General features: G+C 36.2%; 1 protein-coding gene across 1 annotated transcript in view; it reads right to left on the reverse strand.

Moving 5' to 3' along the window:
* Positions 1-15,173, reverse strand: part of DST (dystonin) — a 515,142-nt gene that overhangs the window by 133,816 nt on the left and 366,153 nt on the right. Inside the window, exons 36-39 of the mRNA XM_012558529.2 lie at positions 14,972-15,097; positions 12,326-12,414; positions 11,195-11,330; positions 1,256-1,408 (exon numbers count right to left, since the gene is read on the reverse strand). Of these exons, the coding sequence (XP_012413983.1) occupies positions 1,256-1,408; positions 11,195-11,330; positions 12,326-12,414; positions 14,972-15,097 (504 nt within the window). The remainder of the gene's footprint in view (positions 1-1,255; positions 1,409-11,194; positions 11,331-12,325; positions 12,415-14,971; positions 15,098-15,173) is intronic.

Genomic DNA, 15,173 nt, shown 5'->3' on the forward strand with positions numbered 1-15,173 from the left:
GAAGAGTCTAGCATGTATCATTTGAAAAAGCATACTCAATACGTTAATTTGAGTTGGTATACTTCAATTACAATATTTATTATAATTTGAAATCTCAAGTATTAAAAAAAGGCACAAGATTTTCATATTGTGTTTCATTTTCATGTTGAAAATGGATGAGGCTTTTAAAACATGAAAAACACTGAAGTATTCAATATAATCTAATCAAATTTGTATACACTAGATTTAATATATATGAGTACATTTACAAAAGCTTTTACATGGTAGTCTTATTTATTCTGTTTCTAAACATTTATTTCTTAATATATATCTACTGCTCAGGATTAAAAAAAGTTTTCCCAGTAAACTAAGATACTTTTTGTCCTAAACAATAAGAACTCTATATTATGTAATGTTTATTTCTTTGCCCTGGCTGCTAGGAACTCAAGATTAAGATCTCTACTCTAGTTATAGCTTTCCTCAGTCTAGATTTCATCATATAATTTTTCTTCTTCCTTTCCTCCTTTACTATGTGTTTTCTACCGTTATATTTTACTGTGTTTGAGAATTAATAATCTTTTTCTTCATGAATTTAAGGCTCCTCAAATTTTTCTGAAAAGTATCTGAATTGAAAGAGATACTATTTATTGAGCCATTACTACGTGACATGAACTATGTTAATCACTTAACATACAATGTTTACTTAACTCTTACTATAATATAGCAATGGAAGCATGACTAATGGAAAAAACTGAGGCTCAGAGAGATTAAGTTATAAAGCTAACAATGCGTAGAGTCTAGTTTCAATGAGAATGTTCTTTCACTTGCCACCAAAATAAAGATATCCTTTTCTGTCGTATTTTTTTCATTTTCCTTTAATGAATAGGGACACAACGCAGAGACAAATAGAAGGAAAAAGAAGAAGCTAAGAAAGAGAAAGAACCCGAACTTATGGTTATTTGCCCTGATTGGCCAGTTAGTAGGATGGCCTTAAATGGAGCCAAATTTTAATTCACCAAACAAAATACTTCCATTATCATAGCTCCTTTATACCTGCTCCACTTAACATCATACCAAAAAGTAGTCAAGAAAATGACCTGGCCTGCTAGAAACTGAAAATGTGACTATTAGTATCAGGCCTGAGGGTAGCTAGGTATGCCAAACCTCTGAAGAGCTAAAATGATTGATATTTTTTCAAGAATCCTAACTGATTTCCAAGCAATGATAATAAAATCTAACATCAGCATAAAGCCGCTGATACAAAACCAAATTCTACCTCTTGCTTAGACTGGTACTTCTTTAACTCAACCGTGCCATCTCCAATCACGAAGGACTCTTGTTGGCCAATCAGGCGGTTTTCAGTTTGGGTGAGGAGATCGCATATCCCCTGGAGTTTTTCTTTGTACTCCTGCTGATGCTCTGCCACAATCTAAAGTACAGCAAAACCAAAGCATCTTTAAATGGGTGGTGATAAAATTGCTATTATGACAGCTCCTTATTAGAATACATTTTGCAAGTTTCCTCTAAATAAGCTTTTACAAGTATGCTGTAAACATGATAGCGGTGGGGTACAAATAGAGCAAGGTGAGAGATAAAGTAATAGCATGTCTCATATACAAGGAAAGTGATCGTGTTTGGATGCAACTGCTCAACAGAATACTGGCGATGCGTATGTGTGAGAGATGGAACTTCTGACCGACAGGAAGAAAACGTTCCATCTTCTTAAGCTCTTGAAACCTGCGACACACACAATTAATTCTGCAAAAGGATATCAAAACAGAAGTTAGTCGTGATTTGTCTATTAACATATTTGATATGTGTATATAGGTTATCATGCTAGAGGCAATGCCTGGGTGTGTCAAGAAATAATAAGAGAGAGCTGCATGCCATATTTTCACTTAATCACTGTGTCAAATTCTATAGCTAATCATTCCCACCCTTTGGCTCACTATTGTCATTAGATGCAGCACTCTTACAACATTTCATTAAATCTTCCTAAGAGACTATGTAATTTACTAAGTCAGTACAAATTATATGCATCTTTCCTTTTCCCATTATGGATACACTGGGTTATACATCTTCTAGCCATAGATATGTTTACTAAGAGCTTAACACATGCCAGGCAAGGCATTAAATGTTCTACATGCATTCTTTTATCAAATGCTCACAACACTACCAGGTAAGCGCTATTGTTCCTATCTTACAAATGAGAAAAAAATGAGGTTAAGTGACTTGCCCGAGGTCACACAACTAGTGAGTGGTGCGGCGGGGATCTAAAATCAGCAGATTGGCTCCAGAGCCCACGATCTGAACTGCTGTGCAAAATTGCCTCCCCGAGGGAAAGAAATACCCTTAACGTCTTTAGTTGTATCTTCATCAATATATTTCTTAAAATTTCTGAGTGCATCCATATTTCCTACTTCTAGAAAAAAATCAAGACTCTCCCCTGAAAAGACTACTTTTAGGGAGTCATGAAATTATAGCATCATTATGAAAAACAACATTGTTCTATATTTTAGCGTCCCTTCATTATACCTGTTCACTAACTGTCTTTCCAGAAAATCATTCCTATCTTGCCATACCCCCTGGATATCTACATGAAGAACTAAAAACCAAGAATTCCAACTCCACAAAGAAAGGCAAACCTTCTGATCATCGAGATCTTGTTCTAGCTGTAACTGAGTCTCTAAACGTTCCACCTGGGTAGTTACTGATTCCTGTACATCAAGAAAACACTTTTGAGTTGTGTTTAAGAGCCTCAGCAGTTGTCTGCTTTGGTTGGGAGACAGATCTTGTGCATATTCGGAAACGAAGAACTGCACATCAAAAGCAGTAGTCTCCAACTGCATTTTAGTATGTCCAAGGTCTTTTAACACAATCTGTGAACAAAGCAATACAAGTTACCAACAGAGAGTTAAGCCATGATAAAGTTTAACAATAATATTTATTTTAAAAATATGCCCCTAACATCAGGGACTCAAGGCTTTATTGATTTTTTTTTCATTATTCACTTAGTCAAAAATCTACTTATCATCTAGTAATAGACGATAATGATGAAATTATTTAAACACTTTGGCAATTAATATTACGTAAAAAGATAAAAACCCCTCTAACGATATCTGAACTTTGCTTGCCACATAACCAATTAAAATATTACTCTGATGAAAGGTAAAAGTTCAACTTGCGTACACTCAGCACACTGAAGACAAACACTGGCATTAAAATATTACTTTAGTATTTATAATATCATGTAATTCTGATAGCATAAACATTGGATTGTGAGGAATCTGAAACATGAATTAAGTGGGCTATCCAGAATTTCAGTTTTCTGACCCCTAGGCCAGGAGTCTAACCATCATTCATGAGGCATGCTGTTCAAATTAAGAACTTTGGGGAAAAAAACAGCATGCTAAAGGTGACTAATGAAAACATAAATACAAATCTCAAGATGTCAAGGGTAGTAAGAGTTTGATAATGCAGTTGGTACAGCCTCAAGATGGCATCCATAAAGTGGTGATTATTTTATGAACAAACATTTCTTAGAGACAAAGGAAGGAAATAATCTTTTATTGCCTTAGCAAAGTCATATTTCTTCTAAACATTTGTATTAAACACATAGGTTTTTAAATGTACTTTGTCATATTTATTTTCATACTTGCCTTGAGAAACTCCAAACTTTTCTTTACATTTTCAGTATCTCCAACATTCGTGATCTCAATATCCTTCACAGATTTGCTCTTCTCTGATATCCAATCTGAAAACGACTTAAGCGTATGCAGAAATTCTTCATGGGAAACTGCTAGTTTAGACTGGAAAATAAAACTATGTGTTCATTTCTGTCAGTCCCCAAAATGTCATATTCCTACAAATAATGATTCTGTTTTAAGGGTTTAACAGTCTGAAAATAAAATACTTCATCTTATGACTAAATAATCAAATGATCTTCAAAAATCAATTTTGACTTGGTGTGAAACATTTTTAAGCTTACCATTTTGGAGTCAATTGCAAGCATAATCTGTTTCATCCTTTCTGAAGACACATCAGTGAGGGAAGAGAAGGCAGTCTGCAAACGTCTGTGGCTGACACTCAATTCTTCAAGATGTCCTCTGGGAAAGCCACTCGGAAGAGACTTGAGGAACTCTTCTGCCAACTTCAAGTCTTTTCTTAAAATAATAGCAATTGGAGCCAATCCCAATTCAAATGTCTGCAAAGACACAGATCCCAGATCTATTTACCATTCAGTGAAAAGCACAAATACAACTAATACTCAAAAGATACAAAGAGCTCCGCTTATTTTTCCAAATCTAACATCGGCCGACCACCTCCCATACACAGGCAGCAGACAATTCTTACCTCTAACTGTTTTACTTGATTTTTCAAAGCTTCTAGACTGTTATCCAGAGACTCCTGGTTGAATAGAGGAGGTTCCATATCTTGAAGCAAAGCCAAATACTCATGCATTTTTTCAGTGTGCCGTAAACACTGCTTTAACTCATTGGAAAACTAAAAATAAATTTGGACATTTTAATTCAATAGCCTTCATGCAGATTTTCAAAGCAAATAAAATGTATAGGATTACTCCCAAATGTTTCATGCAGCCACTTGCATGTAAAATGTATAGGTCAACTTACTTGTTCCACTGAGTTGTCTCCGATAGTCATTTCTTTTGGCCCTGAAATATATTCCAAATGGTCTGGGGAATCATTGCATCGCTCCTCAAGCTTCTCATTTCTTGGCAATGCTGATGCACATGCTGTAGAGTTTTCCAGTCCAATTTCTTTTACATTTTCTAATTTAAGAGAACAGTGGCTTCCTTCTTTGCTTTTAAGATCCCTAAGTATTGGTGACTTTTCATCCACCATCTCAGAAGTAGTAGATGATTTTTTATTTAAGTCTCCAACCTTTTCTAATTTCTGTGAATATTCATCAGCAAGCAGTTTGCAGAAAATATTTTCAAGTTGCAGTGGAAGTACTTTGGATGTAATACCTCTTTTCTCTAAATCATACTCCATCTGAGTTAATTCTTTCATCAATTCAAAAGCTCCTGCAATTTCTTGGCTATACTGATTTTGCTTTAGTATATCAAAGAGAAGTTCAGACTTCAGATTTGCAATACAGAAAGGATCATCTCTACCTTCTGTTTTTAGTTCTGGTCCATTATTAATAGGGGAAACTCCAGGATAGTCACTGATTTTAAAGTCACTGGATGTATTAGATTCTTCATTTACCAACTGAGATGTGCTAACCTTTTTAATTAAGTTTTGAATTAAAACTCTCGTATCTACATAGGCTGAAGGTTTTCCAGCCTCTTGAGGATTTAGATGATCTTCTTTCAATTTGTTTTTTAAGATTTCATTTATGTCCTCAATCAATACCTGAGATAATTCAGGTACCTGAACCTCCTTTTCTTGGGGTCCTGGAGACAAGGGTGGTTCTTTTGGTGGCTGTTGCTCAATTATTTCTTTATTACTTTTAATTTCTAACAATGAGTAATCAGTGTCTAACGTGTTACTGGAGTTATTTCTTACTCCATTTGTACAGATTTCTGCCTGCATAAAATCAGTATTTTCCCCCAGGGCTTCCACACTTCTAAGAGGTAAGACTGAATGTGTGGTTTCATTATTTTCTGGTGTGAACTGAGGAATTTCTGTTTCTCCTTCTGAGACAGCTTCTTTAGTTCGAAGATCATTACTTTGGACCATCTCATTCATAGCAGAGTCTTCTTCGTTAAGAGTTGTATTTTCTTTTGCATTATTAATTCCTAACTGCAAGTGTTCTTTCATGGGAGAGGCAGCTATTAAAACACAGCTAGGGATATCTGAACTCAATTCAGTTTGTTGAGTGACATTTAGCCCATCTTCTATGTCTGTTTTTTTACCAGGATAATGACAAACGTCTACATCTGGTTTCAGTGCAGCTTTTGCATTTATACTTTTAGCACAATGTTTTAAATAAGTAAATAGATCAGGTTCTTTATCAGGTTCATCAGTGAATGAATCTTTCTTAATACTTGTATTCCTTTCAGACAAAATAGTACAGTCACTGATCACTTTGGAAACTGATGTGTCAAATATTTCTTCAAGATTCTCAAACTGAACAGGACTTTTACTGACCAGTGTTTGTAGATTCTTTGGTTCATCTTCAAGAGTTACAGTCGCTTTTTTAAGGTTTCCTTTCTTATTATGTTCTTCATTGCTTGTGATCTGTGGCGATGGAAACTGACTATTAACTAAATCAAGACTCTCCCTTGTACCTTTATTAGACCAAAGTTTGAGATACTTATTATCCTCTTCTACTAGACTTTCCATAAGCTCTTCTCCTTTCACTGAGCACATTTTCTGAATTGGTGTTCCATATTTGTCTCTTTTATTTCTTTGATGATCTTTGTCAGTTACAGGTGCTACAGATGATAAATGGCTTTCCTCAGCAGGTTTTCCTATTAAATCAAGCTCATAAAAAGCGAATTTATCAAAAGATGAGTCAACTTTAGGTGTCACATCATCAAAATATTGATCTCCACCTTTCACAGAGTCCACAGATTCTGGTCTTTGAATCAACTTAAATTTTGTATCCATTGAATCATTATCTAAATCAGAAGCTGAACTGATATTAGCATTATGTAATATGTCCACAGGGCTAAAGCTTTTTTCTGATTCAGTGCTTTTAATGATAGGCAGCAATATATCCTTAAGTGTCATCTCACGATTTAAGAGATTTTCTCTGCTGTTTCCAATAATCTCAGCTGCATATTCTGGATGGGTGCCTCTTTCAGTAACTAAGCTACTTTTACTAGTTGATTCTACCTGTAAAACATTTAAACTTTGCTGTTTTTCTAAAGAACTATAATTGTTCATTTTATCCAGGCAGATCATTTCATTAACACTTTGATTTTCATCACTGTTTTCCTTCTCACTTGTGGTAGCACACAACTGGATACCCGCACTTTCAACTTCATTGTGGTGTAGAGGGTTTTCATACTCATCTCCTCTTCTTCCTTCTTTTACGTCATGACCATCATCATCATCGTTGTCATCCTGATCATCACTGTCACATACGTAACCCCCACGACGGTCTTCACTTTGCATAGAATCTAAATGATCAATATCAGATTTACATTCTTTTCCAGTGTCCCATTCTTTTCTTCCTCTCCAACTGCCAGTGTCATCAAATTTTAATGAAACACTGAAGCTCTCTTTTCTTTCTACACTTTCATAATCAATCAATGAGTCAGACTCATCACCTTCAAGGTTATCTGTGCTTTTTGCTATGGTTTCCAGCAACCGTCCATTTAATTTGTCTGAGCCAAGTGAATCTAAATACATTCTTTCACCAGAATCTAATTCAGCTATCTCAATACCTATAGGAAAATCCTGAAGAGGCTGTGCTTTCTCCCTCACACTTAAGCTACCAACTAGTCCCTGCTGTACAAACATGGGATTTTCATTCTCCTTTGAGACATCATAAAAAATATCTCCAAGAGGAGCTGTCCCATCATTTTCCTTTCGCAGTGTGTCATAGTCTTCAGGTTTCAGACAATCACGATCACCACCTTCAAGAAGGAGAGAATCATGGTCTTCATCTTCAAACAAGGGAGTGTCATAAAAATCATCACTGTCAGTGTCTGTTTCTGTGTCATTCTCCTGATCATCCAGTAGTGATGTTTCATAGTCACCAGCACTGATAATTTCTTCAAGCAATGGTGTATCACAAATATGAGATACACTGGCCTTATCAATATCACCCTTTGGAGTCATGGCATGAGAGTACTCTTTCATTTCGGACTCATTTTGTTTGTCTTGGGGTTTCTGCTGAAAAGCAGCATGTATTTTTTCGTCCTCACCATAAGTATCTGAAATGTATTTATCATTCAGTTGTTGTAACTGAGGATTACTACAGTCATTATTTAGAGATTCTTGTCCCGAGTGTTGTCCTTGTAAACTAATGTCAATAGCTGCAATTCCCAGAAACTGATCTTGAAATTTTTCTCCCATTTTTTTACCTAATAACATGGTTTGGTCACTGTGTGTCAATGCAGAGGCTCTACACTTATTTCCATTGCTCTTTGGGATGCAAACATCATTAAAACTTTCCTGATCATTCCTCAATTTATCATGACTTAAGAGGGCACTTAGTATAGGTGAATAGTCAAAGAGGGTTGAAGCTTTGTTTATATGATCTTCATTCTTTGTTTCATTCAGATCACAGACTCTACTAGTGTTTGATTTCACATTCGAATCTGTTATCAAATCACTTGCAAAGTTCTGAGTGTTTTCAGAATGACTACATTCATCTGCATGTTCATTTGTTTCAACTCGACTTTGATTTTCACAGTTTTTAAGTATGTTTCCAGAGTCATGTCTAAACATGGTAACTTCTGCACATTCAGGCTGTATGAAATACAACTTGGGATTTGGAACACACACACCAGATGAGCTGTTAACTTTATGACCAATTGTTACTATATTTTCCAGGCTTTCTGACTGGTAAAATTCACTATTGGTAACATTATTTCCCACTTCACAAAGCTCTTCATCAATGACGTGTTTTTTATTTTCAGTAGTTTCTTCATGTTCAGATTCGTTGTAATAACATTGATCAAAACTACTTGGTGAAGCTGTACTTTCATCCTTGTCTTTATTTTCTATACATGGAGCATTATTAAGAAAGACACTAGAGGGTCTCAAATCAAAACATTCTTTTGTGAGTGTGCCCTCATCAAATTCTGCACTACAGCCTTCCAGTAACATACCAATAGCCTCATCCAAGTCTCCATCATACAACAAAAGCCTTTGCCCTGTGTTTGCATCCATATAGCTATTTATCATCAAGTAAGACAGGAATAATTTTTTAGTTTGTTCTGAGCTCCGAGTTGCCACTGGCTCTTCATCAAAAACATCCTCTTCCTGGCTGTAATCACAGACTGCAGATGGTTGGAATTTACAAAAGGAGATCCATCTTCTAGCATTTTTACAAGAAGCTTCTAAATCTTGCAAATCTGGCATTTTATCAGGCAGGACTATACTTTTTAAAATCAATGCTGTGTTATTATCTATAATCCCTAGGTGTTCAGCAACATCTAAACCAATGACTTGAGAAGTTTCTGGAATATAAAGGGCAGCTATTTTCTGCCTGCCATTCAGGATTTTGTATGCCAATTCATTTGTAATCAATTCTTGCTGCAAGGAGGAAGATGTGGGAAATATTTCACCAGAGTGGGGCCAAATGAGTCCAACGTAGCCTCGCTGAGCCTCTAGTATCAAAAGGGCACTGCTGGAAGTTATTAAATCACACTGGACTGCTTCATCTACAGTTAAACGTTTAGCAGGGTTTGACTGAATGATTCCACCTGTTTGAACCTGATATGTGAGAATACTGTTGGCTGTGTCTCTGTCAATCACTCCTTCTGCCATAGCTTCTTCAACAGTCATTCTCTGACCAGAGTTACTATCAATCAGACCTCCAGAAAGAAGCTGTGCACCTAATAATCTAAACATGGTTTCACGGTCTATGAGACCTTCATGAGATGCCCTTAAAGTGCTTATGCTTCTTCCACATTTTAATGTTATTCTGCCGCCTTCTTGTGGTCGCACAGGTAGAAGCCGCATCCCAGTGTTTTCCTGTAGGACGCTTCTTTGTACCATATCTATTAAAGACACCTTCTCAGAAGTGCAGGGGTCAATTAGATCTTTGCACATATTTTGCCTTTCCAGGACTTTAGAAAACAATGCTGAGGAAACCAAGTTCTGTTGGAAAGCCTTCTGTAGAGTCAACTGTTCTCCTGTGGCTGGAATAACCAGAAAGCCTGTGGAAAGTAGTATCTCCAGAACTCTGATGGCCATGGATTCTGATATCACACCCTGAGCCAGAGCATCCAGCAGTGGAACTGTGGTAGATGACACAGTAGAAATAATTTCCTTAGCTTTATTTAGTTCTTGGAGTTGGCACAGAATTTGTTCATCAATAAGGCCATGACTTTCAGCATCTTTGAGGTCAAAGCACTTTCTTAATTCTGGTGAAATTAGACCAGAAATCATTAGCTGTGTCTCAAGCAACCTGATTCCTGTTTCATAGTCAATGAGGCCTCTTAAAACTGCCTGAAAGACTGAAAGGACTTCTCCCGTTGTCTGATCAATGGTACCTGCAATCACCTTATCCAGCTGAAAGGGAAATGCAAAAATTTCAGGTCAGTCCATTATACAAGGGCGGGGCAGAGTTTCATGAAACTTATTTTGTGTTTTCATAAATAAATAACACACTTTGACATAAAAATCCTCTACTTACCAGGGCGCAGCAATTCTGTGAATGTTAGGCAGCTCAAATGCGCAAGTGATCTATGTCAGTGATCTATTCAACAGCACAGGATGTGATAAAAGCTTTGAAAACAACATGCATCTGTGAATTGAAAACTTAATATTGTGTACATTAACAAGGTTAGTGAGGACACAACAGAGTAGATGATGGGAGTGAGAAAACAGAGCTCAGACCTAGAAGGTAAATCATGCTTTCTGCAGTTGGGTGAGATTAGAGTCTACTGACATGAAAGAGAAGTATCAAACCCCATGCTATTGATGTTTACAGCATACAGACTTTTTTTAAAGACAGACAAAAACTAAGAAACCAGAAAAATTATTACATACCCTCAAACTACACCAAAATTATGTAGAAAGTATTCTCTGGAGCAAAAAATTAAATGTAAACATAACTTTCTGAATATTGAATATTGTTTTGGGTATACTGATATGTATTATCAGATTATAAAAGTTAAGTTCAAGCCAAATTTTAAGTGACTTCTGTTATATTTTAAGAGCCTTCTATGGCCACTTCGCTAAAACATATGGTCTAGTATTACGCAAATAAGCCTCATGGGCATCTCTGTAAATCAAACCAATCCTATAAAATTCCAATGCCACCTTTAGAGACAACCCATAGGCTGTTTTATAACATCATATTTATATAATAAAATACCTCATATAGCAGTAGAAGAATGGCTTTTAAAGAGAAGAGTTAGAACAATGAATGATTCTTTCTTTTACCATGCAAGCAGAGATTATTAAGATGTCACAGAAACTGATGACCAGCATGTGTAAGACTGCATTTAATAAACAATGCTGAAATCTCCAAGCATTTTTTCCATGTACAAAATCCAAGGTCATTTCTTTTCCACAACCATGCAATAAAACAAAGAATCTTGAAAATTCCTCATTTTAAATATTACCTTCTCTTCTATCTTTATATCCTCTGAGGTTTTTGCTTCCTGCAGTTGTTTCAGAGATTCACTGAATAATAAATTATAATCTTCTTGAAGAGCTTTCACGTGTTTTTCCAATTCATTTCTTTCTTCATCTGTCATTCTAAAATAACCAGAAAGTATGAAAAGAGTAATACAAGTCTTCAAGTGATAAAGATGATATATTAGGCTCTGACTTTGTAAAGTACACAGTCATAAAATAAAATCTGACCACCCATAGAGACTGCTCTGGCCTTAGAAATGATCATATATAAAGATCAAGGATGATCTGGAAAACATCTAGGAATCCTTTCCTTGCCTGAGAAAGGGACTGGAGGAAAAGGCATCAACTGATATCTTAGCACCTCTCTACCCTGCTGCCATCAAGTCGATTCCGACTCATAGCAACCCTACAGCATATACAAATGCCCAAAATAACAATTATTGTTATCTGACAGAGGGAAAGACCCCATTGTTATTTCCGGCATGGAAGAGAAACAGTAAGGCACCATTACTCTAGATGAAACCTGTTTAATCTGAAGGATGAACAAAGAGGAAACCCACAAGGGAATCAATCTGATTCTCAAAGGTACAATATAAAGTCACCCCGGAATAATCACAAAGGGGAAGTCCAAAAAGGGTTTTAGAAAAGGGTTGATTCCTTCGCTGCCTGAGTCACTGGCTAATATATACGAAGTACATTGTTGCAAATGTAAACTCAGTATATAGGAAATCATGTTGCCATAGGTCTCAGCTGAAAAAATGAAGAACACATATACACATACTTTACACAAGGTAAGTCTCAGAGAGCACCACTTAGGACTAAGACTTGGCTTGGAGTCTTAACTCCACCAATGACTAGCTATTGATCCTTAGCCTCTCTGAATCTGTTTCCATATCAGTAAAATATAGGTAACATGTACACTGCAGGGTTGTAGTAAAGGCTAAAAATGATAATTAAATTGTTTATGCTACTACATTAATAACTGAATTGTGATTACATCCAACTGAGTCCAATTAAAAAACATCTCAGTTAAAGTTTACCACCTTCTGCTTTGCTGAATGTTTTCAAGACCACTTCCATGCCTTGAATAGAAGGGCTAATGAAAACCAACATACCTGTCACCGTGTTTAGCCAAAAATAGCTGCATGGTTTGAAGTGCTTCTGACAATTGTTCCTTCTTGGATGTTATTTCCTCACTGGAAAGCTACAAGGTAAAGACAATACATCAAACTTTCCCCTCATAAGACTAAACAGCAATTTTTTAAAACTAATCAAGTAAAAGCTCTACTTTCTGGGTGACTCATCCATAACCACTGCATTACCAGTGTACAGGGTTGGAAAAGAAAAATACTTTATTTAGATGGAGGATTACGAAAAGCCACTCTACCTATCCATAACACCATTATTTCCATGAGGAAATAATAATACAATATTAAGTGGTTCTTGCATTTGTCCCAGCACAACTGTAAGGCTGCCTTAACACCCCGGGGGGCCCGTGGTTCAGCACTTGTGTAGTGTTATCCCTGGACATCGTAGTACTCAAAATGACACATGAATGTGGACACTTCAAAAGAGTATCTTCCTTCTCCCTAGCTCCTGGACACACTGCTCCTTTTGAAACAAAAATGTAGAAGCATTTATCTGTAAGTCTGCATCCAAGAATAAATCATTTCTATTACTAAAACCCACACCTGCAAAAGTCATTTGTGATGGTCAGGGGACTAAAATTGATTTGTTTTGGGAAAAGTAAGAGGTTGTAGCACTTTCTCCTAACATCTCAGTGTATCATCTATGAACACCTATTCTGGAAATTAACTGCTGTTCTTTTAAGTGAGCAGAAATGAGTGAAAAGAATGGACCAATGAAAAGGTATATTTCCTCGCATGTATTCTATTTAAAGTTTATTTTTCATGGTTATAGATAATCATAAGGAGCCCTGGTGATGCAGTGGTTAAGCACTGGGCACCTAACCAAAAATAGAAAGGTCAATGGTTCAAACCCACCAGCAGTTCTGCAGGAGAAAGGTGTAGCAGTCTGCTTCCGTAAAAATTACAGCCTAAGAAACCCTATGGCGCAGTTCTACTCTGTCCTGTTAAGGGTTGCTGTGAGTCAAAATTGTCTTGGTAACAATGTTTTTTTTAAGAGCCCTAGTAGCTCAGTGGTTTAGTGCTCAGCTGCTAACCAAAAGGTTGGTGGTTCAAACACACTGCTGCTCCACAGGAAAAAGATGTGGCAGGCTGCTTCCATCAAGTTTGGGGCAGTTCTACCCTGTCCTACAGAGTGGCTATGAGTCAGTATCAACTCCATAAGCAATGGATTTGTTTGGATAGGTAGTCATGAAGCCATACTGATTTCTGATTTATTATTCACATCATATTATCTTAAATTTCCTTAAACAGAGAGACCATCAAGTGTTCTTAGAGATTAGGCCATGAACTACTTTTTTTTAAAGTTTTATGTTTACTGGGTCCAAAACTAATCTACTAATGTTTTGTAGAATTTACAACTAGAGAAAGGAAAATGCCAGAGGGTTCATAATCCACATTTCTCAAAAGACATGTGTTCTTCAAAGGGGGGGAGGGATGGTATTTTAAACTAAACATTTACAGATACAGACAATTACTTTGAAGGATGTTTAGCTTTTAATTTAATTAAAATGTAATTGATTTTCAACTTTATATTTCTTCCACACCATATAAAATGCAGTGTGTAAGACTATGAACTAATTCAGCTTTATTTCCATTGAATAATTTTTCAAATACATACTCAAGTCTATAAATCTCTCCAAGGTACCTTTGTTTCACATCATAGGCAAAATTAGATAAGACACTGAAGTTTTTCCCTATTTAATCAGTTTAACAATGTGTGTTTTAAGTGATTACAAGTGAATTAGCTGTAATCAGATGCGTAGCTAGAAAAGGGAGCTAAATACTGAGATGAAAGTGCCTAAAATTTCCAAATGTCTGGCAGGGCAAAGGAGGACAGTGTAGGGAATGTATTTTTTGAGAAAAATGCTGTTTATCTTAGTGGAAATTTATTTTTTTAAATACAGCAGAAATTCTAGTGCTATCATCAACAGCAGCAATACTGGAATTTATACCTTAACTACCAACATACTAAGAACCTCAAGTGGTGCAGTTCAACAGACTCCACGGAGCACCAACATCCCACAGGTTGCAGCCATCCAACTAATACCAAATGGCTGAGGCACAGAATATGGCCCAAGGATGAAAGAATTCACTTTGGGTAAGGGAAAGAATCTAGAAATTCTAGTGATTAACTGTAGAAAACCTCTTTATAAAATAGCAAAGATCCAGAAAAGGACAGCTAAAGTCATGCTCAAAAATGTTAATATCCTAATTTTTATTTGCATTGTTCTTAAAACTTTTTATATTTACATCTGTAAAAATGAGACTGTGTATCTTTGTGGTATGAGAGAACACGGATTTACTCAGAGCACAAAACAAGATGACTCAGCTCTTTAGCAATTCTCATCATAATAATCAGGAAGCAGACCTAACTATCAGAAGAAGCAGTACACATATTAGTCTACTTTAGAGTCCAGGCTTTGGAATCAAATACATTATTATGCCACATACTAGCTTTGCTCCCTTAGGCAAGCTACCTAACCTCTCTGATCCTCATCATAACTGCCTATAAAATGGGGGAAATGAATGTAAAGAACATTGTGCCAGGTGGATTCTATCAACTCAGTAAATTCTAAGTATTATTTATTATTAAGTCAGGACCTCAGTGAATACCTTTTGCTTAAAGAGAGATTTTCCAGCCTTCTCTCCATCTTTCAAAGTCCTGCTGATATTTGATACCCATTTCTGCAATTCTCTGGCTTTTTCAACATGTTCTTTCTTTTCTTCTTCCAGTGACTTCTAACAGGTTTGAGTGGTAAAAAAGATATATTCCAGTAAATAACCAAATAGTAAACTGATTTCTCCACAGAAAACA

The sequence above is a fragment of the Trichechus manatus genome, unplaced genomic scaffold, assembly GCF_000243295.1.
Source record: "Trichechus manatus latirostris isolate Lorelei unplaced genomic scaffold, TriManLat1.0 scaffold00172, whole genome shotgun sequence".
Lineage (NCBI taxonomy): Eukaryota > Metazoa > Chordata > Mammalia > Sirenia > Trichechidae > Trichechus > Trichechus manatus.